The 27,689-nt window shown below is 44.0% G+C and overlaps 3 protein-coding genes across 4 annotated transcripts; 2 read left to right on the top strand and 1 right to left on the bottom strand.

The window, feature by feature from the left end:
- Positions 1–244: 244 nt before the first annotated feature.
- WFDC13 (WAP four-disulfide core domain 13) lies at positions 245–7,909 on the bottom strand. Its single transcript, XM_090285296.1, has 4 exons — positions 7,751–7,909; positions 5,235–5,385; positions 3,721–3,785; positions 245–573 (listed from the first exon to the last, which is right to left on the bottom strand). The coding sequence occupies exons 1-3, from the start codon at positions 7,836–7,838 to the stop codon at positions 3,761–3,763; spliced, it is 264 nt and encodes an 87-aa protein (XP_090141422.1). The 5' UTR covers positions 7,839–7,909; the 3' UTR covers positions 245–573; positions 3,721–3,760.
- Positions 7,910–13,588: 5,679 nt separating this feature from the next.
- On the top strand, positions 13,589–14,870 carry WFDC10B (WAP four-disulfide core domain 10B). The gene is made up of 2 exons (XM_090285297.1): positions 13,589–13,877; positions 14,585–14,870. The coding sequence occupies exons 1-2, from the start codon at positions 13,789–13,791 to the stop codon at positions 14,718–14,720; spliced, it is 225 nt and encodes a 74-aa protein (XP_090141423.1). The 5' UTR covers positions 13,589–13,788; the 3' UTR covers positions 14,721–14,870.
- A 9,946-nt stretch (positions 14,871–24,816) lies between these two features.
- WFDC11 (WAP four-disulfide core domain 11) lies at positions 24,817–26,639 on the top strand. 2 transcript variants are annotated; one of them, XM_090286474.1, is made up of 3 exons: positions 24,817–24,910; positions 25,912–26,054; positions 26,538–26,639. In XM_090286474.1, exons 1-3 carry the CDS (start codon positions 24,823–24,825, stop codon positions 26,553–26,555), a joined length of 249 nt encoding a protein of 82 aa, XP_090142600.1. In that variant the 5' UTR covers positions 24,817–24,822; the 3' UTR covers positions 26,556–26,639. The 2 variants fall into 2 exon arrangements, 1 of the variants encoding a protein (XP_090142600.1); XR_016512790.1 differs by lacking the exon at positions 26,538–26,639 and having other exon boundaries at positions 24,838–24,904.
- Positions 26,640–27,689: the final 1,050 nt, after the last annotated feature.

The following is a 27,689-nucleotide window of genomic DNA, read 5'->3' as shown; positions in this document are numbered from 1 at the left end:
GCAGAGCAGACTAGAGTTGCAGGAGGAGAGATTAGGCTTTGTGGCTCTCGGGAGAGAGCTGAAGGGACAGCCAATCTTAATGCGAGAGGCCTGGCTCACTAGGTGAACTTGAACCACATGGTTGAACCAGCTCATGGTGGTCAAGAAGCTACAGAGTTTTCTGAACAATGTTTCCAGGTCTGGGCCAGGGGTCATCAGGGATCAGCCAGATTAGAAAAGTATCACAGAAGAGAGGAACAGGACATAGAATTGTGATACATTTATCTTGGGAAAGGTTCATTTGGAGGGGATGTGATTGGGGCAAAGTAGAATTGTGGACTAGGTCACCACAAATTTCCAAGTTGACAACATTTTCATGGAGTTTACAGAAGGAAGCAACATCTACATTTGCTGGAGATTTAGTAGAGGAAGTAAGATCATTGTTCAGTTAGCTGATCCATCGTCACATGGTTTAATCACATGATCTTTCGGGATGGAGTATTTTCCATAACTATGCTTTGTTCCATCTTAGAAGATATTTCAAAGATCAGAGACATGGCACTTGTCTTCTTTGGGAGCTAATTTACATGGAACCTAGAGAGATTTAAAAAAAAAGAGTTTAAGGTGAAACATACACTTAGATTTCTTTGTAAAACAAGAATTTTGGATAAAGAAAGGATTAAGGGGACACAAATACTGTACAGTACCGCAAAATCACGCGATCTAGTGGAAAATCCACGATAAATAATTAAATATAATATTTTTAAAAATCCTGCGATACAGTGAGGCCACGATAAGTGAACCACGATATAAAGAGGGACTACTGTAATAATAGTAACGTTCTCAGACTCTTGCCAGGCCCTGGCGTGTGGACTTTGCCTGTATCACCTCATTTTACCTGATGACACACCTGAGGGTATTATTTGACTTCATTTACAGATGAAGAGAATAGGAGTTGGAGACACGCACGTCCCCAGGCAAGAAAAGGCAGAGCTGGACCGAGTCCCAGAGCAGCCAGGACCCTTAGCCCTGACTCTGTCCCAGTACCCCTTGTGAACAGATACTTCCAAGCATCTCTTTTGTTTGTGTTTTCAGCCTAAGTTTGCAAGAGCAAGTGTAAATTAGTCTTTAAGAAAAAAGCAATGTATAAAAGGAGGCTGAATTCAGCAGGCAAAAGTGAAGCAGGCAGCCTCCTTGGCATCCCATTTGAAAAGTCAGAACTGCAGGCTCAGTACGTGCAAGGCGTGGTGTTTGGTTCTAGCGTTCTCTGGCAAAGTCGGACAGAGCTCCTGCTTTTAGGAGACATATGCTAGGTAGGAAAAATACTAAGTCAAACAGTCACAGTGCAGTGCAGGGACAAAGAGAATGACCCATCCCATCTGGGGTGAACTGGTGAAGCCTCCATGCAGATTCTAATTTAATCTGAAACTTGAAGCTCATCAGAAAAGTGGGAGAAAGAGCAGAGAGGGGGAGCCTGCCTAGGGTCTTGAAGAGATGAAATTTAGTGAGGCAGGTTGTTCTCGCCGTTATTTCTTTCTTTCTTTCTTTCTTTCTTTCTTTCTTTCTTTCTTTCTTTCTTTCTTTCTTTCTTTCTTTCTTCCTTCCTTCCTTCCTTCCTTCCTTCCTTCCTTCCTTTCTTTCTTCCTTCCTTCCTTCCTTCCTTCCTTCCTTCTTTCCTTCCTTCCTTCCTTCCTTCCTTCCTTCCTTCCTTCCTTCCTTTTTTCCTTCCCTCCTTCCTTCCTTCCTTCCTTCCTTCCTTTCTTTCTTTCTTTCTTTCTTTCTTTCTTTCTTTCTTTCTTTCTTTCTTTCTTTCTTTCTTTCTTTCTTTCTTTCTTTCTTTCTATTTTCTTTCTTGAAGCAGGTTTCTAAGTGTGAAAGAAAATGAGGAGTTAGGAGGCCTGAGGTGGAAGCAGGAGAGAAAGTGCATCCATGGAAGAATTCAGCAGAAATGAACCGAGCCACCCAAGGTGGCAGCCCCTTGGGAAGAAGGCATTTCAAGCACTGGGTTTATATTGCAGCTCCGTCATCGACCAGTTGGCTAATGCTGAGCATGTTGCCTGAACGCTATGACCCTCCGTTTCCTGGTCTTGTAAGCTGGGTAGTATGGTTGCCGTGAGGACCGAATGAGATGAAGCGTGACACGGCTAAAATGTTCACAATAAACAGAAGTTGACAACACCCACCAGGGCTCAGGTTGCATGGAAGACTGTGACAAGGTCGGCTCAGGCTGTCTGTCCGCTATCCGTACCAGGTCACCACAGGAAGCTCGGCACTGCGCTTCCTGGGGTCAACACCAACGTTTTTCTCAGGCCCTCACTGGCACTGCCATCTCCTTCTCACGTGACCTTCCCAGAGACACCAGGGTCTCCAGAGAGGTCATGGTCAGTTAGGGGAACCATTCTGCAGAGGACAGTCTGCAGGATCAGGGAGAGCAAACGCTCTGACACGGGGACCTAACAGATGTGGCAGTTAATGCGATGCATCGAAGGGCACAGTCCTGGCTGATCCCACAGGGGATCACCGGGTGGGGGTGATGGTCCCATAGAAGACACACTCAAGTTTATGGCGCTTATTTCCTGCCCATCGAAGGTGCAGTCCTGCCTCCTTGGGCAACATGTTGAGATGAGGTCACATACCCACAGCCGGGCAACCCTGAAACTGCAATAAAAATACCTGCATAGTGGCACCAGCCACCTTCGGCTCACCTTTCACCTGGATAGAACCCCTGGGCTCTACGACGAGATCAGTATCGTTATGCGGCGTGGGCCCTGGATTACGTGACAATGCCGGTGGCCAGCGTGAGGCCTGAGCGGTTAATGACGTGCAAGGTGCAGAGGAAATTAGCACGACCGACTCACCAGGGCCTGAGCAAGGGGAAGGTGCTCAGACGCTGACACTCCGCCATTGGCCTCCACTCGCTGCCCTTTATTGAACTCCTTCCTACGGTGCTAACAAAAGGGCAGTTTAAGCGAAAATACCACTGTTCTAACTTGGAAACTCTGGTGACTTCAGAAGAGTTATTAGAAGACCCTAGGCTCTTCATTCCCCCCGCCCCCACCCCCAAACAGTCTGAAATAAAATCCATGAAGTTATGAATAGTAGCTCGGTAGCTTTTTTGGTGGTGGAGTTACAGAGGGCTCTGATGTCCTTGAAACATCAGTAAAATAATAAAGATGATCCTTCACCTCTTTTTAAGAGGAAAAACCTGGAACCCAGAAGGACTGAGCTGCTGGCAGCTTCCGACCATTGTAGAATCTTTGCAGTGACCAGCTCCTTCCATTTCACATGGCCTCGTGTATTCTCACAAAACCCAAGGCGTGATGTCCTCTTCATCGTTGACGTGAGGAAGCTGATGGTCTCAGAGATGGAGCGTGAGGTGATCAAGGCCACACAGAGTGTGAAGAGCTCAGCTTGACTTCCTGCTCAGGGCACTGTCAACCCGGAGGCTGGCAGAGCCTGTTCCCTGGCACAGATTCAGACCTGTGTGCCCTGTGTCCCCCTTGGGCCATTATTCTGCCTGCCCTATGTTGCATAACTCGCCCTGGACCATATCGTACCCAGGGAGTGAGACCACAGCCCCAGGAGGGGACTTACAGAAGAGGGACACAATCTGGATGACAAAGGCTATTCTGACCTTATGGGACTATAAAGTCAGAATATAAGCTCAGCCTCTAGAGAGGCTGGAGGAGGAAAACTGAAAAAATTCACACCGAGATTTCCAGGCCAAATCCCGCTACTTACAAAATGTCCTTGGACACATGCTTCGTTTGCCATTTATCTTCTATTTCCAGTAACTTTTTTTGAGTCTGCAGAAGAAAAATAGTTACAAGTGTTATCGGATGAAATTTTATCCTTAGAAATATAATTTTTTATTTTCCATTACTTCCATCTATTTTTTTTTTAGATTTTATTTATTTATTTTTAGAGAGAGGAGAAGGGAAGGAGAAAGAGAGGGAGGGAAACATCAATGTGTGGTTGCCTCTCACACACCCCAACCTGGGACCTGGTCCGCAACCCAGGCATGTGCCCTGACTGGGAATCCCATTGGTGACCCTTTGGTTTGCAGGCTGGGGCTCAATCCACTGAGTCACACCAGCCAGGGCCCATTGCTTCCATCTTTAAAACTAGACCATGAAGCTAAGTTCTTCTGCTATGAGAAAAGCAGAGCCTCAAAGAACCCAGTGACAATGGAGGGTCATACCCAGGCTCTTGTCTCCAGTGTGGAGCTTTGAAAGATGTGGGATTTATTTGCAAGGGTCAGTCTCTTGAGAGAGAACTGATTGCCTAATTGCTAAAATTTATTGAGTAATTATTATGTAGAGCTTGCATGGATTAATTGTTTTAATCTCATTATTATTGTTCTAATTAAAGACGAGGAAGTTGATGCCCAGGGAGAAGTCAAGTAACTTGTCTGAGGTCACACAGCTAAGTGGTAGAGCCAGAATTTGAGTCCAGGTACCTGGCTCTGGGTCTGCACTTCATCGCTCTGTACCTGGGCTCACATGTAGGGTATTGTTCTCTGGGCAAGGAACGTAGCAGAGAACAAGACATTTTAGAAGCTCACTGGTTGAGTCTCCTGCCTTGTGGGTCTTTTGAGACCTCATTTGGGACTTTACAATCTTGCAAGATTGGAATAAAGAGTCCCCACTCTATGCATGAGAAAAAGAAAGGCAAACATGGGGAGCTGTCTTACGCAAGATCATAGCAATGCAGTTGCAAGACAGGATTAGAAACTAGATGTCTCAGCAGCACTCCAATGCCCTTTCTCTGCTCTGGGAGGGCTCTCTGTTCAGCAGACTTGGGTTACTTCCCCGGGCGATTAACCAAAGCTTCCTTTGGGCTGGAGGATCTCCGGAGCCCAGGAACACTAGCGGCCAATGGATGGTGTTTGGTGAGAGAGGGCGAGCGAAAACACAACAGTTTTGCTTTTGGATTTTGGTAATGCCTGTAGCCCCAGATATAGTGTCCCAGGCCCCAGGACAAAGCGGGATTCTGGGTCATGGCAGGGTCGATGGATGGAGTGCTTTGTGAAGGTGTTCAGAGAGGCAGATTCAGAGATTCACAGAGGTGGTGATGAGGACAGAAGGATTCTGTAGTTCAGGAGTAGAGGAAGGCTCACAGTCATGACATTTACGGAAATTATTCCTGGTAAAGAGAAGGAGAAAAGGATCCATTGTCATGGATGTTGAGAGCCTCTCCCGTGGAGCTCCTGCCAGCAGCTCCAGGGGAGGGACTGGGCATGAGAAGCCCCTTACCTTTTAGGGGTCACCTTTCTGTTTAATGTACAGACTGTCCCACAGAAGGCAGAACAGCACTGGAATTCTCTTGGACACTCTTCTTGCAATGTACAGAATATAGTACAGTTTTCAGGGGCCGCTCTGCAGGGTGGAGGTTCCAAAATATACTCTGGAACACAGAACAGGAAAAAGAAGGGCCTAAACAACAGCCTGGAGTACCAGTCAGAACTCCAAAAGCCCAAGGAACTGCCAGGAAACCGGCCACCCTGGTCTCCCTCGTGTGGTCACAAGGAAGCGAAATAAGATTTTGACCTTTGCTGCTGCCTTCCACAGAGTTCTGAGCAGGGAAAACCAGGGGCTTGGATATTTGATCGAAGATGCAGTTCATCAGAACCCTGCACCCGTTGGCTATTCACTAGATGCGAAGTCTCCATAGACCTGTTGGGTCCAGTCCAAGGAAATGAATGCCGTGCGTGTGAGCAAGAAAGGAGTATGTAGGGAACCGTGGACATGAACGTTGGTGTGGGGATTGACTGTGAGAATAGAGGGTGGGCTGAGTGGAGGGGGGGAAGAGAGAAAAATTGGGACCACTGTAATAGCATAAACAATACAATATTTAAAAGAAAAAAAAGAAGGTGCATTTGCACTGATTCATTATGTAATCTCAAGTGAGTTGTAAAGCCTTTCATACCAATATAGTTTATCTTAGGGTCAACGTGCCACGTGCTTTTCATGCTTAGGAAGAATGAGTGGAAGGGAAGATTTGGGGAAAGGATGAAGGCCACACAGCACACTAAAGGTCCAGGCATCAGAGTGCTAGAACCCAAATCACAAATGAATTCTGGGGGTGACTTCTTTCATGGGGAGAAGGGTGGGTATTTCAGAGAGGGGTCAGCTTCTGGGGTCAAAGATCAGCTTCTCCTTCTTCCCAGATCTCCACTGATCAGGGGGCCAGAGCACCAGGACACCCCACTTTCTACTGTTGGAGAAGAATATGCATTTTCATGCTGACATCCCATTTCCCCCCACCCCATAGTACTCAGGTCAAAGCCAAGACCACTTCCACCAGAAGATTCTGCCTCAGACCTTTGACTCACATCTTCTCTCTGCTCCAGAATTCTAAGGCATTAAGGATGGGCCCCATTAGTCACTTCATCAAGCCCAACCAGGCCTTAAATTTTGTACTTCGTGACTTGCCCTTTCTCTGGGGCAAATGTCATAGGTGGGGCATTCTCTAAGTCCCTGTTGCAATTAGAAGGGAGTCTGTAGGATATCAAAACTGACCTCAAAATAATAAATGAGTAAAGTTGGGGCAATAATTATAGCAGCAAATGGCACCAGAGATGAGGTAAAAGAAACCCAGGCCTGAGCTGTTGACAAATTGGCAGAGACTGGCACCCAGACTCACTCTGGGCCTCCCAGTCATCCTATAGCCCACTGGGACAAGTGCAAGAAATTGGAACTAGTTCCCACTTTGGAGAGTTTGGGGTTCAATGGAACAGCATGGGGAAGGAGTCCATGAACGAGGGGTCTCAGAAAGGTTGACCTTCTTAAGTTTTGATTACTCTCTTTTGGGTAAATTGTCTTAACCTCACTGACAGCACTTACCAGTCTTTCAGAAAGCCTCTTTGTGTCTCTACTCAGATTTTAGTCCGTGATGCTCCAATTAACTCTATCCTAGATATCCCCATTCTCCTGCAGCTTGCTTAGCCTCCTTCACTCTTACAGACCCGCATGCCTTCTCTGAGACCCCCCAAACAGGACTTTGCCTACCCTGACACATGAGATACCACACATATCTCTGCTCTCAACCCCCAGTATTCTGAATTGTTCTTCCCCCAGAAGTGTGCAGGCATGATATATAACAGTTCATTTCCCATTTGGTATTGGTCAAGGTCAACATTCCTGTGGCCAGCGTTCTTGTTAGGTTGAGCTGGGCAACGGTGGCTGCTGAGATGGCTTGCCCCTTCCCAGTGATGCTAATCACTGGTAATTGTGCAGGTACTTCTGAATGTTTGAAATGTGAAATAAAATGCAAGATTTTCCTTTTTTCCAACACATCTGCCAAGCCCAGGAGTATGTAGGATCCAGCTTGAGTTCCACCAACTTAATTTTCCTTACTGCTTTAATGCTGGGAAAGTTGGCCCAAGCATCCATGCAGGAACCAGGGCAGCAAAAATAAGCATGGTAACGAGGCTGATAACATTTACATTAGTTAATACTTACCGAGCATTTACCATGGTCCAGTGAGAGTGCCCTATGACTTCGTGCATTATCTCAGTTTCTCCTCCCAACTATCCCAATATCATTATATCCATTACAAAGATAACATCTGAGGCCCAGAGCCACTTTGCCCAAGATCACTCAATAAGCAACAGAGCAGGGATTCAAACCTAGATGTTATTGATAACAAAATCCGGACTCTTGAACATAATGCTGTATTTTTTCATGAGACATGCCCATGAATCAACCCTCAGATCCTCCCATCTCTACAGATGCTTCTTTCCTGCCCTCGGCCCGGACCCAGCACCTACTCAGAAAATGTCGTTTGGGACTCCCAGGCACCAGCTGTGGTGCCAGATGAATCAACAGCAGGAGCTGGAGAAGCAGCACAGGCTCCATGCTGCTGGCGGGAGCAGAGGTAAGTCCTGGCTGAGGACTGCTGGGTATGAGCAGGCACAGTTTAGGGGAGAAGCGAGAGAAGGAGGGAAAAGTGAGGGCGCTGGGACAGGCTTTTCAAGGTGTGTTGCAACCGGGGAGGGCTTGGCAGAAATCCAAGCCCCTCCCAAACACACCTACTCCAGGGCCAGGTAACGTTTTCAAATCTACACCCTTTTCGTTCCCCTAGGTTTGATCTTGCTATGTCTCTCATCCATCGAGGTCTTGTTAATGTTCTTTCATGAAATTTTTATGTTTCCCCTGTCTTTGTTATATTTATTCCTAGAGGCTTGAATTTTCAAATGAAATCATAAATAGTATTGTAATTCTTCAGTTATTTCTTTTCCTTTGCTGCTAGTGTAGAGAAATGACTTTTCATCATTTTCAATCTCATATTAGTTTCAGGTGTACAACCAGTGATTGGACATTTATATAACTTATGAAGTGATCACCCTGATAAATCTAGTACCAACTGGGAACCATACATAGTTATTGCAATATTATTGACTATATTTCCTATTCTGTACTTTACATCCCCATGACTGTTCTGTAGGTACCAATTTTTACTCCTTGATCCCTTCCCTTCACCTTTTATACCTTCACCTGCTCCCTATCTGGCAACTGTCAAAATGTTCTCTGTATCTATGACCTGGTTCTCTTAATATATTGAATTACATTTCAGATTTTCTAACATGAAACCATTCTTGCATTTCTGCAGTAATCCAATGTGGTCATTGTGTATTAATGTTTTTATATCATTTGGCTCAGTTTTCTACTTTTAAGGGATTTTACATTTTACATCCATGTTCACAAGGAAACTGGGCCTGTAACTTTCCTCATACCCAGTTTCTTTTGAGAAATCAGCTGATAGTTTTACTGGGACCCCTTTGTACGTAATTCTCTTCCTCTCTTTTGCTGCTTTTAAGATTCTCTCTTTATCCTTAATTGTTGACATTTTGATTATAATGTCTTGGTATGGTTCTCCCTGGGTCCAGTGTTTTGGAACTCTCTGTGCTTCCTGGACCTGTAAGTCTATTTCCTTCCCCAAGTTTGGGAAGTTCTGCTTCATTATTTTTTCACATAATTTTTCAATTTCTAGTTCTTTTTCACCTTCTGGCAACCCTATGATTCGGATGTTGACCCGCTTATGGCTGTCTCATAGGTTTCTGAGCCTCTCCTCATTTTCTTCACTTCTCGTTTCCTCTTTCTGCACTGGTTGACTGTTCGTTCCTTCCCTATGTTCCGATTTGTTGATTTGATCCCTCATTTTCTTGCCCTCACCACTAGTTTCGTATGTGTTTTCATCCATTTCAGCAGGACTAGCCTTCATTCCTTCCCCGTCTTGTTTAAGATCTGCTATTAAGTCTGTAAGCATTTTTATAACCAAAACTCTGAACTGTGCCTCAGAAAGATTTCCTATCTGCTGCTTCGTTAGATTAGATATTTGCTGTCTTTTCAGCTGCTTCACTGGGATCTCTATCATGATCTGTGCCATCCTGACAGTTTTGTGTTTCCCTTTGCTTCCTGGGAAGGGCTGTCTCACCTTCTACGCTATAGGGGGCGGAGCCCCATGCACTCCTCACTTCCAGGTGATCCTTCTCACCACGCCGTGGCGTTTTGTGTGGGAGCGGGGGTCCAAGATAGATTCCTGCTGTTCACGCTCCTCTGAGAGACAGGGAGCCTCCTCCTCCATCCCCACGCCCTCTGGCCCTCACAGTCCGAGGCAATGGGGTCTGCCTTCCCTGGCTTTGGAATCGCGAGCTGACGGGTTTGGTCTGCAGCCAGGGGTGCTCCCCTGGTGCTTCTTGCCTCCCCTTAAGTACAGGTGTCTGTGCTTACTGCCATTCCACCACGTTTGCCGCACCTGCTGCCGCCAGCACAGCTTGGCCTCTCCTACCCGTCTGAACGAGCACCACTTCTTTATAACTTCATATGCTGGACTTCCATGTAGCTTTATTTTCTGGAACTTCTGGTTATTTCTGGTTTTGCGGTAGTTGCATTCCTTTAGTTGTGGAGGGAGATGAAGCATGTCTAGGCCTCCATCTTGGTCAGAAGTTGTCTCCTCATCCTGACAGGCTCCTGTGTTTGTTTGCCTCTGTGTCTTAGGTAGTGCTTTTGCACCTGTTACATTGTAAGGAGTGGAGCCTTAGGTATTCGTCAGTACAGGGCAACCTGTTTCACCACGTTGTGGTGCTGTATGTGGGGAGGGGTCTGAGAGGGAACAATGCCACTTGCTCTGCACTTGCCCCTTTTCCAGGCACTCCTCCCACTTCTGAATGGGACTGGCGCCTCTCTAGCTGTTGCTCTGACTGTCGTTCCCACAGTGGGTGGGTCTGCACATGTTCTAGGACAGTGGGGGCCCTTTAAACAAGGGGACTCTGCTGAGGGGCCAGCAGTTTTTTCCTCTACCCCAACCCCCACTGGTTTGCACAGTCAGAAGCAATGAGCTTTATTTTCCCCGGTGCTGGGACCATGAACTTTGTGGTCTGGTCTGGTGCTGGGATCATTCCCAGGTGTCCCTCCCTATTTTCTAAAGCATGTGACTGCGCTTTCCACCAGCCTGTCACTGCTGCTGCTGCCACCACCACACCACATCCTCTCTTCCCCTGCTCCGCCCCTCCTACCTATATGGATGAGTATTTCTTCTTTATATCTTTGTTTGCTGGACTTCCATGCAGCTTGATTTTCTGGAACTTCTGGTTGTCTCTAGTTTTGAGGTAGTTGTATTCCTTCTTAGTTGTGAAGGGAGACACAGCGTGTCTGTCTAGGCCTCCATCTTGGCTGGAAGTCTGGTTTTGATTTTCATTTGCATAATAACTAATAAAATTGAGAATGTTTTCATGTACTGGCTGACCATTTTTTTCTATATCTTCTTGGAGAAATGTCTATTTAAGCTCTTTGCAACTTTGTAACTGGGTTGTTTGTGTTTTTCTTAATGCACAGAACCTAATATTGCAGGGATAGGATGCACAAATTCCTGGGGGTGATGTAGCGTGTGGCTACTCAGAGTTCCTTGGTTCTGGCCTCAGGTATCCTGTCTGTTGGAGACGTTGCAGTATATAATGGCTTTTGGTTCAAAGTATTATATTTCTCAACCAGAAGATACATGCTCCATCTTCGCAGGGGTCATCTCCAAACTGGCCATTTATATGCTTCTTCAGTAGCCCAATCCACATCTATGTCTGGTTGACAGATTCTGGGTGATGTATTATAGGCTAGTATCATGGGATCTTGCGATTATGGACATCTTATAACACCTCTTCTGGTATAAAATTTGTCAGTTGGCATGAAGCTAAAGTTCACGGAATCCTTTATCAGTACATCAGATACTCTATCAGCCACCACATAGTAGTCTTGGCTGAGGCACTGCAGACAAAAAGAAATCATACTCCCAGAATATGTATCTATCCCACTCAGGGTGAGTCACTTCCTTTCCAGGGAGTAATGGGTCTGTTGTAAAAGTAATGGGTTGGTGCAAAAGTATTGTCTGGCTTTTTTAAAAGAAAGTTTTAGATAGTATTTATTAAATTTGTGCCTCTTCTTATAATTTTTTGATGTCACAGTGACTAATTTATACCTTATTTTTTCAGATTATGGAAGTATTGTTCATAATCATCTGCAATATTTGCACCCATGTTCATCCCATCTAAAGACCACATTAGAAATGTTTTACTCTGTGAGTTTCATAAAGGTGCCCATGCAAGGACAGCAGCAAAGTCTATTCAGAGCGCTTATGGGGACGATACAGTGACTGAAAGAAGTGGCAGGAGGTGGTTTTCCCATTTCTGAAGTGGGGATTTCAGTTTGAAAAACAAGCCAAAAGGTCATCCAAAAAAACTTGATTCCGAAGTGTTGGAAGCTGTTGTCACAGAAAACCCCACTGTTACATTGCAGAACAATTTAAAGGAGCCCTTACAACCATGTTGTGCCAACTGAAAAGGATCAGAAGGGTTTCAGTAGTTGGAAAATGGGACCCACACGAACTGTCTCCAGAGAATCTGCAACAGCGTGTTGCTTGTTGTGAATCATTGCTTTCGCGACACCTTCAGGCATCATTTTTAGGTAGGCCTGTTACAGGTGCTGAGAAGTGGATCCTTTACCATAATGTTAAATGCCGCCAATCGTGGATCAGTCAAGGAAGAAAAAGAATTCAACAACCAAGAGGAGGACTTCATCCAAAGAAGATCTTATTGAGTCTGTGGTGGGACGTGGAAGGAATTGTCCATTACGAACTGTTAGACAACAATCAAACAATTACTGCTAATCTTTACTATGAACAACTTTGTCATTCGAAAGCATCTTTGAATGAAAAGTCAACAGAAAGGGTGTCATCTTCCGTCATGATAATGCTCATCCTCACACAGCTCGACTCATCAAATATTTCTTGAAAGAGCTTGGTTGGGAAATATCGTTCCATCCTCCACATTCTCCTGACCTTGCTCCTTCTGATTATCACTTGTTTTAGGGACTACAGAACCATTTTGATGGTCTTAGGTTGAAGTCAAGAGAAAAGGTTGAAAATGAGTTGGATTCATATTTTGCTTCAAAACCTAAAGAGTTTTACAAGCATGGCATTTATAAGCTAGTTGACAGATGGAATGAGGTTCTAGAGAGCAAAGGAGGTTATGTCAATGAACAAATACTTTCATAATTATGGACTTTTTCATTTTTAAAATAGACCTCGAAGTCGGCATTATAGTTGCACCAACCTTATACTAAACTTGCATCAAGTGGCTGATTCTCTTCCTGAGAACTGGCGCTGTATCAAGGGCCCAATCTTGATCTGTGCAGCGGCTAGGTTTTACATTCAGCAAAGCCTTGCTTGGTCTGTGCTGCTGCTATATTTTATATCAGCTTTCATGCCTGTGAGCTCATATTTATGCATAGACTGTGTCTTTGTCATCTTGGCCACTCTACCCATTGGTCCATCATAAAAGAACTGACATGGCAAAATACAGAGTCTGGCCTACATTAACTGGCTAAGACATCTGGTATACCCAGGTGTATCCTGTCTCTGAGTTCTAAGATTCTTACTGTGTGTCCCCATTCTTTCCATGTCTTCTTGTAGTGTCTCTCTTTCTAATAAATTGGTTATTAATTAGTTATATAATATATATTTTGCTATATTATGATTAATATATAAATAACTCTGGAAAATAAGTGTGTAATATATATATTTAGCTTTATTAAGATATATTGATATAGCTCAATTATACCTTAATAAAGCTGGAAAAGTACACATGTGTTATATAATATATATGATATATATTAAATTTTCCATCTTTATTAAGAGGTAATTGACATATAACATTGTGTAAGTTTAAGGTATGTTACATGTTACTTTGAAAAACATATATATTGCAGAATGATTACCAACATAGTGTTATCTAACACCTCTATCACATCAAATCATCATCATCATTATCATCATTATTATTATTTTGTGGTGAGAACATTTGAAATCTACTCTCTTAGCAACTTCCTGTCTCGGGTAAGCATCACTCAATACTCTGTTTCCATTATATCCCATCTTCTTTATCCATTCATCCAATGATGAACTCACTGTGGTTCCATATCTTTTTACATATTTAATGGTTTTCTTTCATTTTTTCCTGTAAATTTTTTTTTTAGTTGGAATATAGACAATACTATATCTTTCAAGATAAGAATTCTGTTTGCAAAAGGACAGAGTTGCATGACAGGAAGGGCAGTCTCTGCAGAAGCCCAGGTCCCATGCAGAGCAGGCCACGGGAAGGGGCAGGCACCAGGGAGGAAACCAGGACTCCTTGTCCTGCTCTGGCCTGGCCAGTGGAGGCAGGGAGGAGCCCAGGACATCCTCTCTTTTCTTCTCTCCTCACACCAGCCCTCCACGAAAGTCAGTGGCAGACTTCAAGCTCACTGCCCTGGCTGAGTCATGGCAACCCAGGCTCTGCTGCCCACCCTGCTTCTGTGTGTGCTGCTGCTGCAGGTCCACGGAGGGCCCCGTAGTTGGAACAGGAAGCAGAGTAGGTGATGGGCTGAGGGCAGGCACGGGGAGGGGGAACGAGGGGCTGTGTGCAGCTGAGGAGGACCTGGGAATTGGAACCTTTCAGCACGTCCTGCTCTGACCACAGCACTGGGAAGACTCTGGGTCCTCCCAAACCATGGCCCTTCAGCTTCAGCCCCTTTACCGGGCCCTGGGACTAATAATGGGGGTGGAGGACAGCCTACACCCTTCTGTTCTCCATTCCCCAAATCCAGAGACATGGCGCACACACTAGTGAAAGGTGCACAGAGCTGAGAATCAGACAGGAAAGCAAAACAACAATTCTTTGATTTATGCGCATCCGTGACAGCTCAACATCCCGAGACGTTTCTGGGAAAGCAAATTTATTTTAGCATGTCTCAGACTTCACCGAGTCCTTACAGTCCAAGTGTAGATTGTATGGGGGTGACTTCACCAGGACCATCACTAATATGAGCGACAGGGCACTGGCTGCAGGAGTAAGAGGGTCCAGAAGCCCAGACATTGAGCTCTACTGGTGGAGAATGGAGGTAATGGGTTGAAGATACAACCAATCACCAGGATTGGTGAGGGGTGGAAAGTGAGGTCCCTGAAAAGCCAAGAGTGTGATGAGTAGGACCCGGGTCCTGGGGTCATGAGGAGACTTTCAGCTTGGGAGCAGTCCTCTGCGTGGCCTGTTTCCGTTGACCCTTCCCCTGCTCCTTTTACGTATCAAGTCCTGTGAGAAGCGGCCCAGCATAGATCTTTGCCACAACCACTGTTCATATTTCCTAAAGTGCCCCAAACCAGATACCACATGCTGCTCGACCTTCTGCGGGAACGTCTGCATGAGCCTCCTGTGAGTGAGAGACGGGGCTCTGCTGTGGAGCCTGCTCCCCTAACTCTCTATTTACGACTGTGCCTGTGACCCAAACCCAAGGACCCAAATCCAGGGCACAGGGTGTCAACCTCCCCACTGTCGGGACGGCTTGTTCCTGTCAAATAAAGCAGAACAAATGCCCGGGGACTTGCCTATTTTCCTTCCAGGGCTGTGATCACTGAGAACCAGTGCAGAGCCCAGCGTGCCCCCGCCTCTCGGGTCCAGGGCCCTGATCTCTCCCCGTGTCTTGCTCCGCTGCTGTCTCTCCCTTCGGCCCACGCACCCCTGCCAGGGCCCCAGAGGCCCAGCCCCCTGTCGCTCTGCTCACTGAGCCAGCGCTCCTGTGCACCAGCCCCCAGCGCTAAAGAGAACGTCCTCACCCTGGAGGCAGAAAGGCCAAGTGAACCATGACGTAGGTGGAGGCTGGACCCTGGGGCATAGAGTAGGAGGCCCCCAAGGAGGCCCCTTTTTTCTTTTTTTTCCCCTGTTAATTCTCACCTGAGGACATGTTTCTAATGATTTTAGAGAGATAGGGAGGGGAGGGGAAGAGAAACATCAATGTGAGAAACATTGCCTCTTGTATGCGCCCAAACCGGGGATCTAACCCACAGCCTGGGTATGTGCCCTGACGGGGAATTGAACCCCCAACCTACTGGTGTACAGGAAGATGCTCCAACCAACCAAGCCACCTGGCCAGGGCAAGGAGGCCTCTTCTTAAACTTGACCCACACCTGTCCCTTTCTCCCTTTCTCCTTGTAAAGTTCAGACAACTGTCTCTATACGGAAGAAAATGAATCCCAGGAAGTTAAGTGACGTGCCCAGGGCCAGAGGGAGTGAGAGGCCTCTCTGGGTGCTGCAGGAGGGTGTCTCCTCTGACCTCGCTGCTTGCTCGTTGCTTCTCCACCGCAGTGAGACCAGAGGCACGGAAGTGAGAGCCTGTGACAACCCCAGCTGCCCACCCCCAGTCCAGCCTCCACTAGGATGGCCACTCTTACTCCGGGGCCTGGGACACGGTGCCAGGACCTCGGACTCCGGTGCCTTCCCTTGACAGAGTGGTCCCTACCTTTCCCAAATGCTCCTCCTTATGGCCTCACTCTCTCTCTCTCTTTTTAATCCAGAGGAAAGTCACAGGGCAGGGGGGACAGGTGGGCCCATTGTGACGCTGCTAAGGCTTAATCGGCACAAGGTGGCTCTGAGCCTTGTCTTGGTTCTCATGGTGAGCCAGTGAGAAATAGTCACTGGGGCCCAGGCTCCACATCTGTGTTGTCACAGTGCCTCTGAAATGGCGCTGGGGCTAGACCCAGGGGCTGAGTCACGTGTGGCCCCTCAGACATGGAGTGAGGTGTGGAGAATGCAGGCAGGCAGGCCGGTGTGCGGTGTGACACTCCAGCCCAGTGCTTCCTGGGCATCAGTGAGCGAGACATCAGAGGAGGACATCTGCCTCCATCAGCCCAGAGCCCTCAGCCACGTCAGAAGCGTCACAGCGCTCCCGATACGGAGCATCTTCTCCACCTGTACCCAGAGCTGCCCTTGGACCCAGGGACCCGGGAAAGAGGTCATGACCAACCACCAGCACAGACATCGTCGGAGGTAGGTAGGTGGTGAGGGACGCCCTACAGAAGCTCGTACCGGGTTCTTCCTCAGGTAACCTCACTCTCCAAGCATCTTCCCAGTGCTTGGCCGTGCCTCCAACACCCCAGGAGAAACTGTTAAGAGAAGCAAGGCTACCTGCAAGGGCCCACATAGGGAATGAGCTCCCACGCCCAAGTCCAGTGCTCCCTGCCATGTGGGTGCATGTGGCTGCCAGGCTGACCTATTCCTTGCCCTGGCGTGAGCACTGGACCATCAATTATACAGGAAACAGTTGTTCCTCTTCCTTGTGATAACTGGTGCCCTGACCTGTGTTCCAGAGGGTTCTCTGGACTCTCCACCCTGCCCCACGGAACTCAGACATCACACCTAGAATGCTATGGCTTGAAGGAGTGCTTGCCTGGACATCACTGCCTGTTCTGTCTCTTTGGGACAACTGTGTGCCTCCATGTTCAGTAGAGGAGTGGGGATGCCTGGAAGACATTGAATCTCACGGAAGCAGAAGAAGAAGCAAATGCACGTTCTATTGTGACCTGGGTCCCCAAAATGTCAAGTCCCAGCGGAGTTCTCTGATGAAAGCTGGACTGTTTGCCACCAAACACACAGCCTCATGGCTGCCTCTGCTTTTGCATTATTTGTTCTCTTTTCATGCTCTAGAGCTGCTCCTAGCAAAATTTTTTCTTTCAAATTATTATTATTATTTTGTTGCTGTTGAGTTTTAGGAGTTTTCTGTATATTCTGTATATTAATTCCTTACAAGAAAATATTTTCTCTCATTTTGTGGGTTGTTTTTTTACTCTACTGATAAGTGTCTTTTGCTGCCCAAAATTTTAAAACTTTCATGGACTCCAGTTTGCTTATATTTTCTTTTTTTACCTGTGCCTTTGATGCTATATCCAAGAAATTATTGTCGTATTCAATGTTACAAAGGTTTTGTCTATGTTTCCCCTAAGAGTTTTGTAGTTTTTGTCTTACATTTATGCCTTTGACCCATTTGGATTTAATTTTTGCATATGGTGTTAGGTAAGGGTCCAACTTCATTCTTTTGCATATGGATATTCAGTTTTCCCAGCACCATGTATTGAAAAGATGGTCCTTTCCCCATTTAACAGTCTTGGCACCTTGTCAAAAATAATTTGACCACATATACCAAGGTTTATTTCTGGGCTCTCCTGTTCCATTGGTCTGTATGCCAGTATCACACTGTTTTGATAATTAGAGCTTAGTATTAAGTTTGAAATCAAGAACTGTGAGCCTTTTTAGCTTTCTTCTTCATTTTCAAGATTATTTGGCTGTTTGGAGTCCCTGAAGATACCTACCATATGAATTTTAGGATGGGATTTTCTATTGCCGCAAAAATACCATTGGGATTTTAATAGGGATTGCATAGAATCTATAGATCACTTTGAGTAGTGTTGATATTTTAACAATATTATCTCAGCTAATCTATAAACATGGGATGTACTTTTATTTACTTCTGTTTTCTTCAATTTTTTTCAGCAACGTTTTGTAATTTTCATTGTACAAGTTTTTCACCTCCTTGGTTAAATTAATTCCTAAATATTTTGCTCTTTTTGATGTTACTGGAAATAAAATTGTTTTTGTAATTTCCTTTTCAGGTTGTTCATTGTTAGTGTATATAAATGCAATTGATTTTTTTTTTTTTTGATCTTGTGTCCTGCTACTTCGCTGAATTCATTTATTAGTTCTAGTAGATTTTGTGTGTGTGTGTGTGTGTGTGTAATCTTTAGTATTTTCTATCTATAAGGTCATATAATCTGTGTACTGAGACCGATTTACCTCTTCTTTTCCAATTTGGATATTTTAAAATTTCTTTTTCTTCCCTAATTGGTCTGGCTAGAACTTCTAGTACTACATTGAATAGAAGTGGTGAAAGTGTCACCTTTCTCTTCTCCCTATTCTATAGAAAAAGTTTCCAGTCTCTCACCGTTAATTATGATGTTTGCTGTGGCTTTTTCATTTTTGACTCTTAATATGTTGAGATAGTGTCCTTTTACCCCTAGTTGCTTAATAACGTGTTGTTTAATTTCTATAAATTTGTGAATGTTACATTTTTACTTCCATTATTGATTTCTAACTTCATCTCACTGTGGTTGGATAACATCTGTCTTTTAAAATGTATCGAGACAATTTGTGGTCTAACAAATGGTCTCTCCTGAAATGTCCCATGTGCACTTGAGAAGAACATGTGTTCTGTTGTTATATGACTATTAAATCTAGTTGTTTCATTGTGTTATTTAAGTCCTCTGTTTCCTTACTTCTGTCTAGTTGTTCTATCTATTATTGGGAATGGGGGTATTGAAGCCTCCAATAATTATTGTAGAACTTTCTATTTCTCACTTTAATTTTTGTCAGTTTTTGCTTCACGTGTTTTGATGATTGTCATTAGGTAGATAAATGTTTATAATTATTATATCTTCTTGCCACATTGAGCCTTTATTAAAATAGAGTGTCCTTCTTTGTCTCTGTAAACTTTTTTTTGATTTAAGGTTTATTTTGTCTGATATGAGTATAGCCACCATTGCTCTCTTTTGGTTACTATTTGCATGAATACCTTTTTCCACCCTTTTGCTTTCAATGTATTTGTGTCTTTGTATTTAAATTGAGTTCCTTATAGACAGCATCTGATAGGATCATGTGTTTTATCTATTCTGTCAATCTCTTTTGATTGGAGAACTTAATCTATTTACACTTAAAGTAATTAATGATAAGGAGGGACTTACCTCTGTCATTTCATCACTTGTTTTCTATATGCCTTATCTCTTTTGTCGTATGACTTTTAGCTTTTTTACTAGATGGCACAAAAGTGTTAGTACAGGATGACAAAGTTTACATTAATTTTAAATTTAGCCGTCATTTTCATAGATTTACAAGATTTATGCATTAAGCATGGGCTGCTCTTTTAATAGTACAAAAGCAGTAAATGATATTCTGGAAAGAAACCATTTTTTCTACAGAGAGAAGTAAATGGGATGAAGTGATGAGGGGCCCTGTGAAGATGTCAAGGCCAAGGACATGTTGTAAAGTGGGAAGAGGCAAAGAAACAGAGCCAGAGAAGGAAATGTTTGGGCAATCCATCGGGCTATTCTTCTTTCTTGGTTTCTATCCTTGCCATTCTAGCCAAGCAACTCTGGCAATACTCCAGGCCTCACTGGGACTTACCCAGAGCTATCCACAGTCAGCTTGGTCCTTGGGGTTCCCATTCCCATTATGCTTCTCCACTAGTATTCTAAGGGCACCTGGAGAGCATGATCTTGGTGATGGGAAATGGGTCCAAGGAGTATCATTGCTCCCACTCCCAAGGGGAGCTGCAGGAGTCACCATCTGGCATACATCGCTCTGGACTCATATCCTTCACATCCTGTAGCTGGCACTTGCTGGCTCTGTGGTCTTGAGCAAGTTACTTAACTTTTCTGTGCCTCAGTTGCAGCATCTGTAAAATGGGAATAATCATAGTACTAAACTCACAGGGTCAGTGAGAGTTATTAGTTAATACATGTTAAATATCTGACACATAGTGAATTTGGTTTAAACTGAGTAGCTCTTGATACTTCATTAGGTGTGTCATTTGTTTATTTAACAGACCTTACACAGCACTGCCTTTATGCCAGACATTGGCTCTAAGTGCTTGACAAGTAATTACTCACAGCAACCCTAGGAGGAAAGGACTATTATTATCCCCACTTGGCAAATGAGAAAATTGAGGCACAGGGAAGACAGTCATTTGACCAGAGTAAGTTGGAGCTAGGATTTGAACCCAGGGTAAGTTTGTGTTTTCAATCTCCGTGCTATGGGGCCTTTTCAAAACTCTCTTGGAAGAGCTCTCTCTTTTCATCAGCACAAAAGCCACGAGACATTGATGATGAGGTAGTGTAACACTGATGCCAGCAGCGGAGAAATTATCATAGAGATGGATGGGACTTTACAAAAGTCATCACTCCAATATTAGAGAAGAAAGATTTACAGATCCTCCCCAACCTCCACAATCAGCCAGGCTTCCAGGAAATGTGCATGCCGGGGGAGGGGAAGCTCCTGCAATTGCACAGGGCTCTGTGTCTAACTATATTACCTGCAGCAAAAAGAAAAAAAAGAAAGGACTCCTTGAATAGGAATCCAGTGACAATCCGTACACATCCAACTGATGGCCCCCATGATTACATTCTGAGTCTTTGAAACCTGTTCTGCTTGTTGTCCGCCCCTGTGCAGGAGCTCCGTGGTTCCCAGGGGCCAGGAAGAGGAACCGGCAGTGAAACCAGCACTTCTGACCCGACCATCTTCAGAGGTAGGTGGGTATCAGAGTCCTGGGGCTGTAAGTGTGAGCCTACACACTCTTTCATTAGCGGCTTGCTTGGATGAGGTCCCTGTTCAAATCAGGTGCTCAAATCATGCCAATACTACGTCTCTACAGAAGTAACGATTGTCCTTGTTCAAATGCAGACACTAAGACAGAAAGATGACATGGATGGACACCATGTCCCTTCATATGTGACACTCTGAGAAGGACAGTATGTATTGCCTACATAGTATTTCCACTGACAATACGTAACCTGAGTCTAATCATGAAGAAATTTCAGACAAACCCCAAATAAGGAATGTTGAATTAAAAGAAAGGATTGGCTTTTTGTATTGGGAGCATTCAAAAATTCCAGTGTCATAACAGACAAAGGACATTATTGGCTGAATTTATAAAATGGAATACTGATGGTAGATTAATGTATAAAAGTATATTTTATTAATGTTAAATTTAATGAAGTTGACAGTTGAATTATGATCATGTAAGAGAATGTCCCTTTTGTTAATCCTCACAGAAGTATTATTTCTAAATAAGGGCCAAGATAAATGACACTCTCAAATGGTTTAGAATATATATGGTTTAGAATATGTGTGTGTTGTGTGTGTATGTTTGTGTGTGTATGGGAAGATATTTAGGGGTAAATTCTTAAACTAGGTGAATGCGAGCAAATGGTATTCAGATGCTCTTTGTACTATTCTTACTCTTGTAACTTCAAAATTATTTCCAAATAGTAGTTTTTAAAAAGTTAAAGGCAATCCATCTAAAGGTCATTGTGCCTCAGATTTTAGGTTCCTATTTTGTTTTTTCACACATGCCAAGAGGAGAATAAGTTTGGCCCTTTTAAAGAGTTTTGCACCTTTTAAAATGTCTGTAGGTATGGTGCCTGCTTTTGACCATTGGGGGATTTCAGCCAATGCACATAGGCTATCTTCTGCTTGGTTGAAGACATCAAAGCAAAAATAAAGATTTTGGAAGAAAATCGGTCACTTCCAGGGAAAAAAGACAATTACTCCATTGTGACGGTATTATTTGCAGTACTCAGACTTCTCTGTCGTTGCTTCTTTTCTTGCTTTCTGCTCGCCTTAGTAAAGTGAAGCACCAGGTTAGGGGTGAGAGACAGGGCTGGGGAAAGGAATTTTTCTGAATAATACTTCACCTCCTCTTTCAAAAAGCCACCTCTCACCACCAGTGAGCTGCCTAAAACAATAGCCACCAATTATTTCACGTATTGTCCCAGGTCCTAAACCCTCTCTTATTTTTTCTACTGTGCAGTGATTTTCATCTATTATTGTGCACTTCATTTATGTATCTTGTATGCTGGATGTCCCTGTTACTAGAATCGTCGTCGGCAGCCGTCCATCTCGAGAGACGATGGTGTAGCTTCTTAAGAGTCTATCTGCACCGCCGAGAATGGCTGTGCAGTCCGACTCGGGAGTGACATGGTATCTGTCTCCTCCCATGTTGAATCGACATCTTGCGATGACGCTGAAGCTACAGAGCCTGGGCAGGGTAATATGGAGGGTCTGCTGTTGCCCATGCAGCAGACCCCCCCTCTCTTCGCACCCCACCTCTCTTCGCAGCTGAAGGGTCCAAGGGAAAGACGGAGTCGATACAGCTTGGCTTCAGGTGCGCTGCAGGAGTTGCCGGTGTTGACTACAACGTCAAACCGCCTTAGGGACTCCGGCTCCGGATTTTCTGTCGGGGTTTACTCCCTTAGCCTTTCCCCTGAAGAGGTATGCCGCAAGGCAGCGGAGGTTTTTTGGAGTCAGAGTTTTCCTTCTCTGATGTACCCTGACTGGAAGATCAAACCAGCGACACTTAGCTCGCAGGCCGACGCTCAATCCACTGAGCTAAACCAGCCAGGGCAAGTTACTAGAATATAGCTTTATGAATGCAGGGCTTTTGCTGGCTTTGTTCATTACTGTATTCTCAGTGCATAGAATAGTGTCTGGCTTATAGTAGTCACTTAATAGAAGTATTTGTGGGACAAATAAATTTAGGACAGATGAATAAAGAATGGAATCTCACCCACTCATCAGCCTTAATTCTAAATAGATTAAACAGTAAAAAAAAAAAAAAAAAAAAAAAAAAAAAGACCACAGTGAAGTCAAGGAAATTAAATAACTTTTATTACTCTGGAGAAGAAAAGAGTCTGAGCTTAATAGTAGTTAATAGCCAACATCTATTTGGCATGTTCTGTGTGCCAAGTCATATACTTGGCACTTCATATATTCAGCATTTGCAATGTGGATACTAATATCATCTTCATATTACAGAGGTGGGAAACTGAGGCTTGAGGAGTTAGGTGTTCGGCCAATCACATAACTTACATTAAGCTAAATATGTTGAGGGTCTCTCTGACCCTAGTACTCACATTTTGTTTTTTGTCCTATACTATAGTGACAATTTTAAGTGTGGTAGCAAGGTGGGGGGGGGATTTTCCTCTTAGGTAAGATGTATATCCTGTTGGTAGAATAAACCAATTTTAATGGAGAGAAAACAGGCAACAACTATCTAGGGTTTGCAATAAGCAATATCCTTTATTCAGGACTTTCGGATCGGCAAATCTGAGGTCTGAAGCTAATAATGCATTTAACCAAATTTTAGTTGCAAGGAAGTTCCCAATGATGTTTATTTTTGTCCCTGGGGAAGAGAAATTATAAATTTTCAGGTGTCTTATGATTAATGGGGAAATATTAATGATACATGTAACTAATACGTTAGGGAAATATTCATGAGACACTTGTTCTTTGTTGCATTTAAATTTGTTCAGAAGAGCTACTTCTTTCCCTGCTGCTGTGTGAGAGCTTGGGTATAGAACTTCACTTTCTAGACACTGCCTAAATTTAGAACACATAAAAAAGTCCAAGCCCATGCAAGAGTCAAAACACTAAGCCTGAATTAATGCAACTGATGAAGAAAGTGGTCAGTTTCCTCTTTCCCTCCTCTCCTCCTGCAGTTGGTGGAGTGCCATTTTGGAGGTGGAGGAGGGAGAAGAGGCAAATTAGTCTAGACAGTTCTTTTTGGCAGGTAGCATGTTCCTTTGTGTTTGTGCTTTCTGGGCTTAGAATGGACTCTGTCGTGGGTGGCTTTCTGGGTTCTTTGAATCCCTCCAACCCCACCTGAGGGAAGTTTCTCAGCTGTGGTTCTCTTGATATGGCTGAACCCAGCTCCTTTCTGGCTGGTCTACTGTGGCTCCTTTCCCAGACCTTAGGGACACGGCCACTCACTTTCTACTTCCTTCTGCTGAGGTTGCATGACCCGAGGCAGCCAGCCTGGAACAATCTGGCACAGACCTGCCTGGCTCTTTCTTGCATTCTTTGGCCTGTCAAATTAGTACAAGCTGTAGACTCTTTCTTGTAGCCGTAGGTCACTTTGGCCAGCTTCTTAGGCTTTTGTGTTCTCGGGTGTGACTCAAACACCTGTCTCCTGTGTCTCCACAGACCCTTGGGGCACATGCGAAGTTCAGTGGGAGGTACCCTTAAAGCCTTTCTAGCGACTTGGAACTAAGAAAGAACAACATTCTTTAAAGAAAATCTACTCACCGACCTCCTGCAGAAAAGACGTCAAATTTCTGACCATTTTCCACCTTTAAAACAAGGAAGGTTTTAAGAATCCCTTTTCCACTTTATTGGCCATGTTTCTCCCTCTCTTTTTACTAAAAAGTCCTACAAGTTGATATGTCTCACAGGTCTTGGCCAAAACTTTTGTTTTAATATCATTTTAATTTTAAATTCAAGTCAAGATGTGTAACAGCAAGCCTGATAGGATTTCAGGTTTATAAAAACAATTCATTTTTATATACATGTACATATAAAAGACGGAATAACATGCATCAATAGAAGGGATTAATGGAAATATCTTATGCTTTTTTTGTACTCTTTTAGTGTTTTAAGGATTTTGTATGCTGAATTTGAATGATCTTTCCCTCAAGGGAAGGCAATTCATTTTTAAATATTTTTTTCTGCATGAGGAAGGCCCATTTTATCAGTGTTTGGCTGCAATGTGTACCTGTTGTTGGATGGGTAGAAGGTAAGGAGGAATAATTAGAAGATAAAGTATAAAAATATTCTATAAGCACTTCCTCTTGCTTTACAACTATTTATATGTCTTGATCTCTAGCAGCAACTGGGAAGGAAAGAAATCCTGACAGTACATATTCAGACACGTGGCCAGCATCATGAAGCTCTGGATGCCTCTACTCACGACATTCCTGTGTATGGTGCTACTGTCTGTGCTGGGAGAACTAAAGGAAAAACCAGGTACAGGTAATGAGGCTGGGTTGGAAACAAAGGGTAGGGGGGTGTTGTGCTTGTTTCTGGGCAAGTGAAGGGGTACTATTGTGTCTGGCACGTCTGATTCAGGTCCCGCATTTCCTGGGTCACATGTTGGAGAATCACAATCTTCTTATGCGCAGAGATCTAAGAAATTCCCAACTTGAGGTCCTTTAATGCTTCCTCTTTCAACCTTGAACGTGGCATGAGTATCTGTCCACTTTCGTACACACTCCATAGGTTCTAAGGATATACTATTTCCCCGTGTCAGGCTGTCTTTGGGGCGGAGGGCGCACCGAGACAGAGCTGCTGTATCTTCCCATACTTCCAGAAGTTCTGTGTCCTAGCTGGGTGTGCTTTGATGAGTACCAAACGGGTATTTCTTAATACAGACCCTTTGTTTTAGTGGTAGGGTCTCTCAAAATGTGAAAAGATAGAACAGAGACATGACACGAGTCCTTAGTGGGGCAAAGTTGGAGGCCATATGATTTTTTTAAAAAAGGGAATCAATGGAGGGGGCCAAGAAAACTGAATGAGAGAGGAGATTTTGAAGAGAGGCGAGTTATTAAAGGCATGGACAGCAAAGAGGAGAAGAAAAGGGAGGGAACCTGCTCCTTGCTTTCCCTGGTCTGGCTTCCCACACTATGATATGAGCATGGTACCGAGGCTAGAGGATCTCTCAGGCCCTGATCTGCTGTTAGATAATAATGTAGACTTTATAGGAGGGCACATGAAGGCTGAAAGTACACTGAGTCCTATCTCTAGGATGATCAAAGAGGGCCCAGAGATCGGCAACGCAGGTAAGACCTGTGGGAGCAGAGAAGGGAAAAATATCAGTGAAGGTGCCACAAGGAGGCTCAGGAAGGGGTTTTCTTATAAGGCAGATAAATACCGTGCTGGGGACTTGGGCTTGGATTGTTGGGGGGGTTGTTAAGCCTCGGAAGGGCTTCTCTCCCCATGCTTCTTAACCTCTTACAGTGTCACCTCAATTTCAGCGGATAAAATGACCATTGAGGAGTGCTGGGGAAATCCAAACATCATTGACTGTGAAAAGAAGTGTTCTAGATCCTTGAAATGTGAAAACACGAATTACACGTGCTGTTGGACCTATTGCGGAAACATCTGTTGGAAAGATGGAGTGAGTTGGGAGATGTGTGCTTGGCTATGTGTCCTCGCTGATCCTCGCCCTCTTCTCAGGTGCTGTTATTCTAAACAGAGGACTGCTGTGCTCCAAATCCTAGGCACAAAAATAGCAGAAGACAATATACCCTAAACCTGCAAAGCAATTCACTGGCAAATAAACTAAGACGTCAGGTTGGGGCACATTGCTTCTTTCATTATATATGTTACTCAACAGCTTACCCTTTTCTAATTTTCATCCAGATTTCTAACCACTGACTCCATGAGCCCTTTTGGCTCAACCAGGTCCCACATTTTGACCTTTCTGTGCTCAGTCAACTGATACCACACTTCTTACCCACTCAGAAATGGACAATTTCTATTGTTACATAAAGTCTGCCTGTCCCATGGTCTGGCGGGGTGGGTAGTGTTAAGCTTGGGAATGAATGCTTGTTTCTCAGAGTTCCCTAGCCTCTTAACATCTAACCTTTCTTTCTTGCAGAAAACCTATGAGAGATAGCTAAACCCGCAGTGTCTTACTTGGGACACCAGTGAGTTCTCCCCAAGGGCTGGGAAGGAGGCAATCCTTGGCAAATAAACTCATTTACCAACAATGGCCTTCGTCTCTTTCTACTCCATTCCACTATCCTCGATTGCCTTATTATAATCCCCCAAACGATTCTTATCCTACAGTGTACATTGGCTTCCAACACTTCCCCAACTGATTACCTTAGAGCTGATAGGCTAATCTCATGGGCTTCACAGAATGTCACTTATCTTTCACATGACATTTTAAGGTAGATAATTGGCAAGTGTCCCTTTCATTCAGTTTTTCAGAGAGCAGGTCTCTGGTAAATTGGTTTCTCACAGGGTATGGGAAAACAGTTCTAAAATGACTTTATGTATATATAAGATTGAACAAGTAAGGGAATGACTGGTAGATGATAGGAGCCAGGTTTCTAACTGTCTGAGAAAAGAAGTTACAAATAAGCAAAAGGAGAATGTTAGAATGAACTCTGGGGTACTCAGAGACATCAATATAAACTTGAGTTTAGATTAATCCACAGACAGATAGACAGACAAAGAAATAATTATAGACATGTGTATACATGGATTAGTTATACATACCTATATTTCCTAGCTAGGCCTGCTGAAAGAGCTTAGAAGCAGAGGTATCGCAGTTGCAATTAGCACACCAAGAGCCCAGATCTTGATTTCTAAACACCATTTTCCAATTAATGAACCAAGCTTCTTAGAAAAAATGGCTGATTCTAGAACTGAGCCTCAAAAACACAAGGTGAGACTGGGGTATCTTTTAGCATCAGAAAGTAAGGAAATGCTCCAAATTTAAATTATTGGGAAAATGGAAATCAACCCAAAAGACCTTCCAGTGACCAAAGCTGAGAATAATTTGAGCATAAAACTGTTACTGCTTGTCTCTTAAAATAAAATGTTACAAAGTTAATGGAAAGCTAGCAGGCAATTTGAACGTAAAACTACTATTAAAGACAAGGAAAAATGAAATTGAAACATTTCTGTGAGAAAATTTTCCCAAAAGGGTAACGCAACAGTGCAACTTTAATTAAGATATCTGTAAACAAATATTTTGACATATGAAAAATATCTTGTATCACATATTTTAAAACTTAGCACC

The sequence above is a fragment of the Furipterus horrens genome, unplaced genomic scaffold (genome assembly GCF_987537825.1).
Source record: "Furipterus horrens unplaced genomic scaffold, mFurHor1.1.pri manual_scaffold_8, whole genome shotgun sequence".
Lineage (NCBI taxonomy): Eukaryota > Metazoa > Chordata > Mammalia > Chiroptera > Furipteridae > Furipterus > Furipterus horrens.
This window is presented reverse-complemented; position numbering and strand designations above follow the sequence as displayed.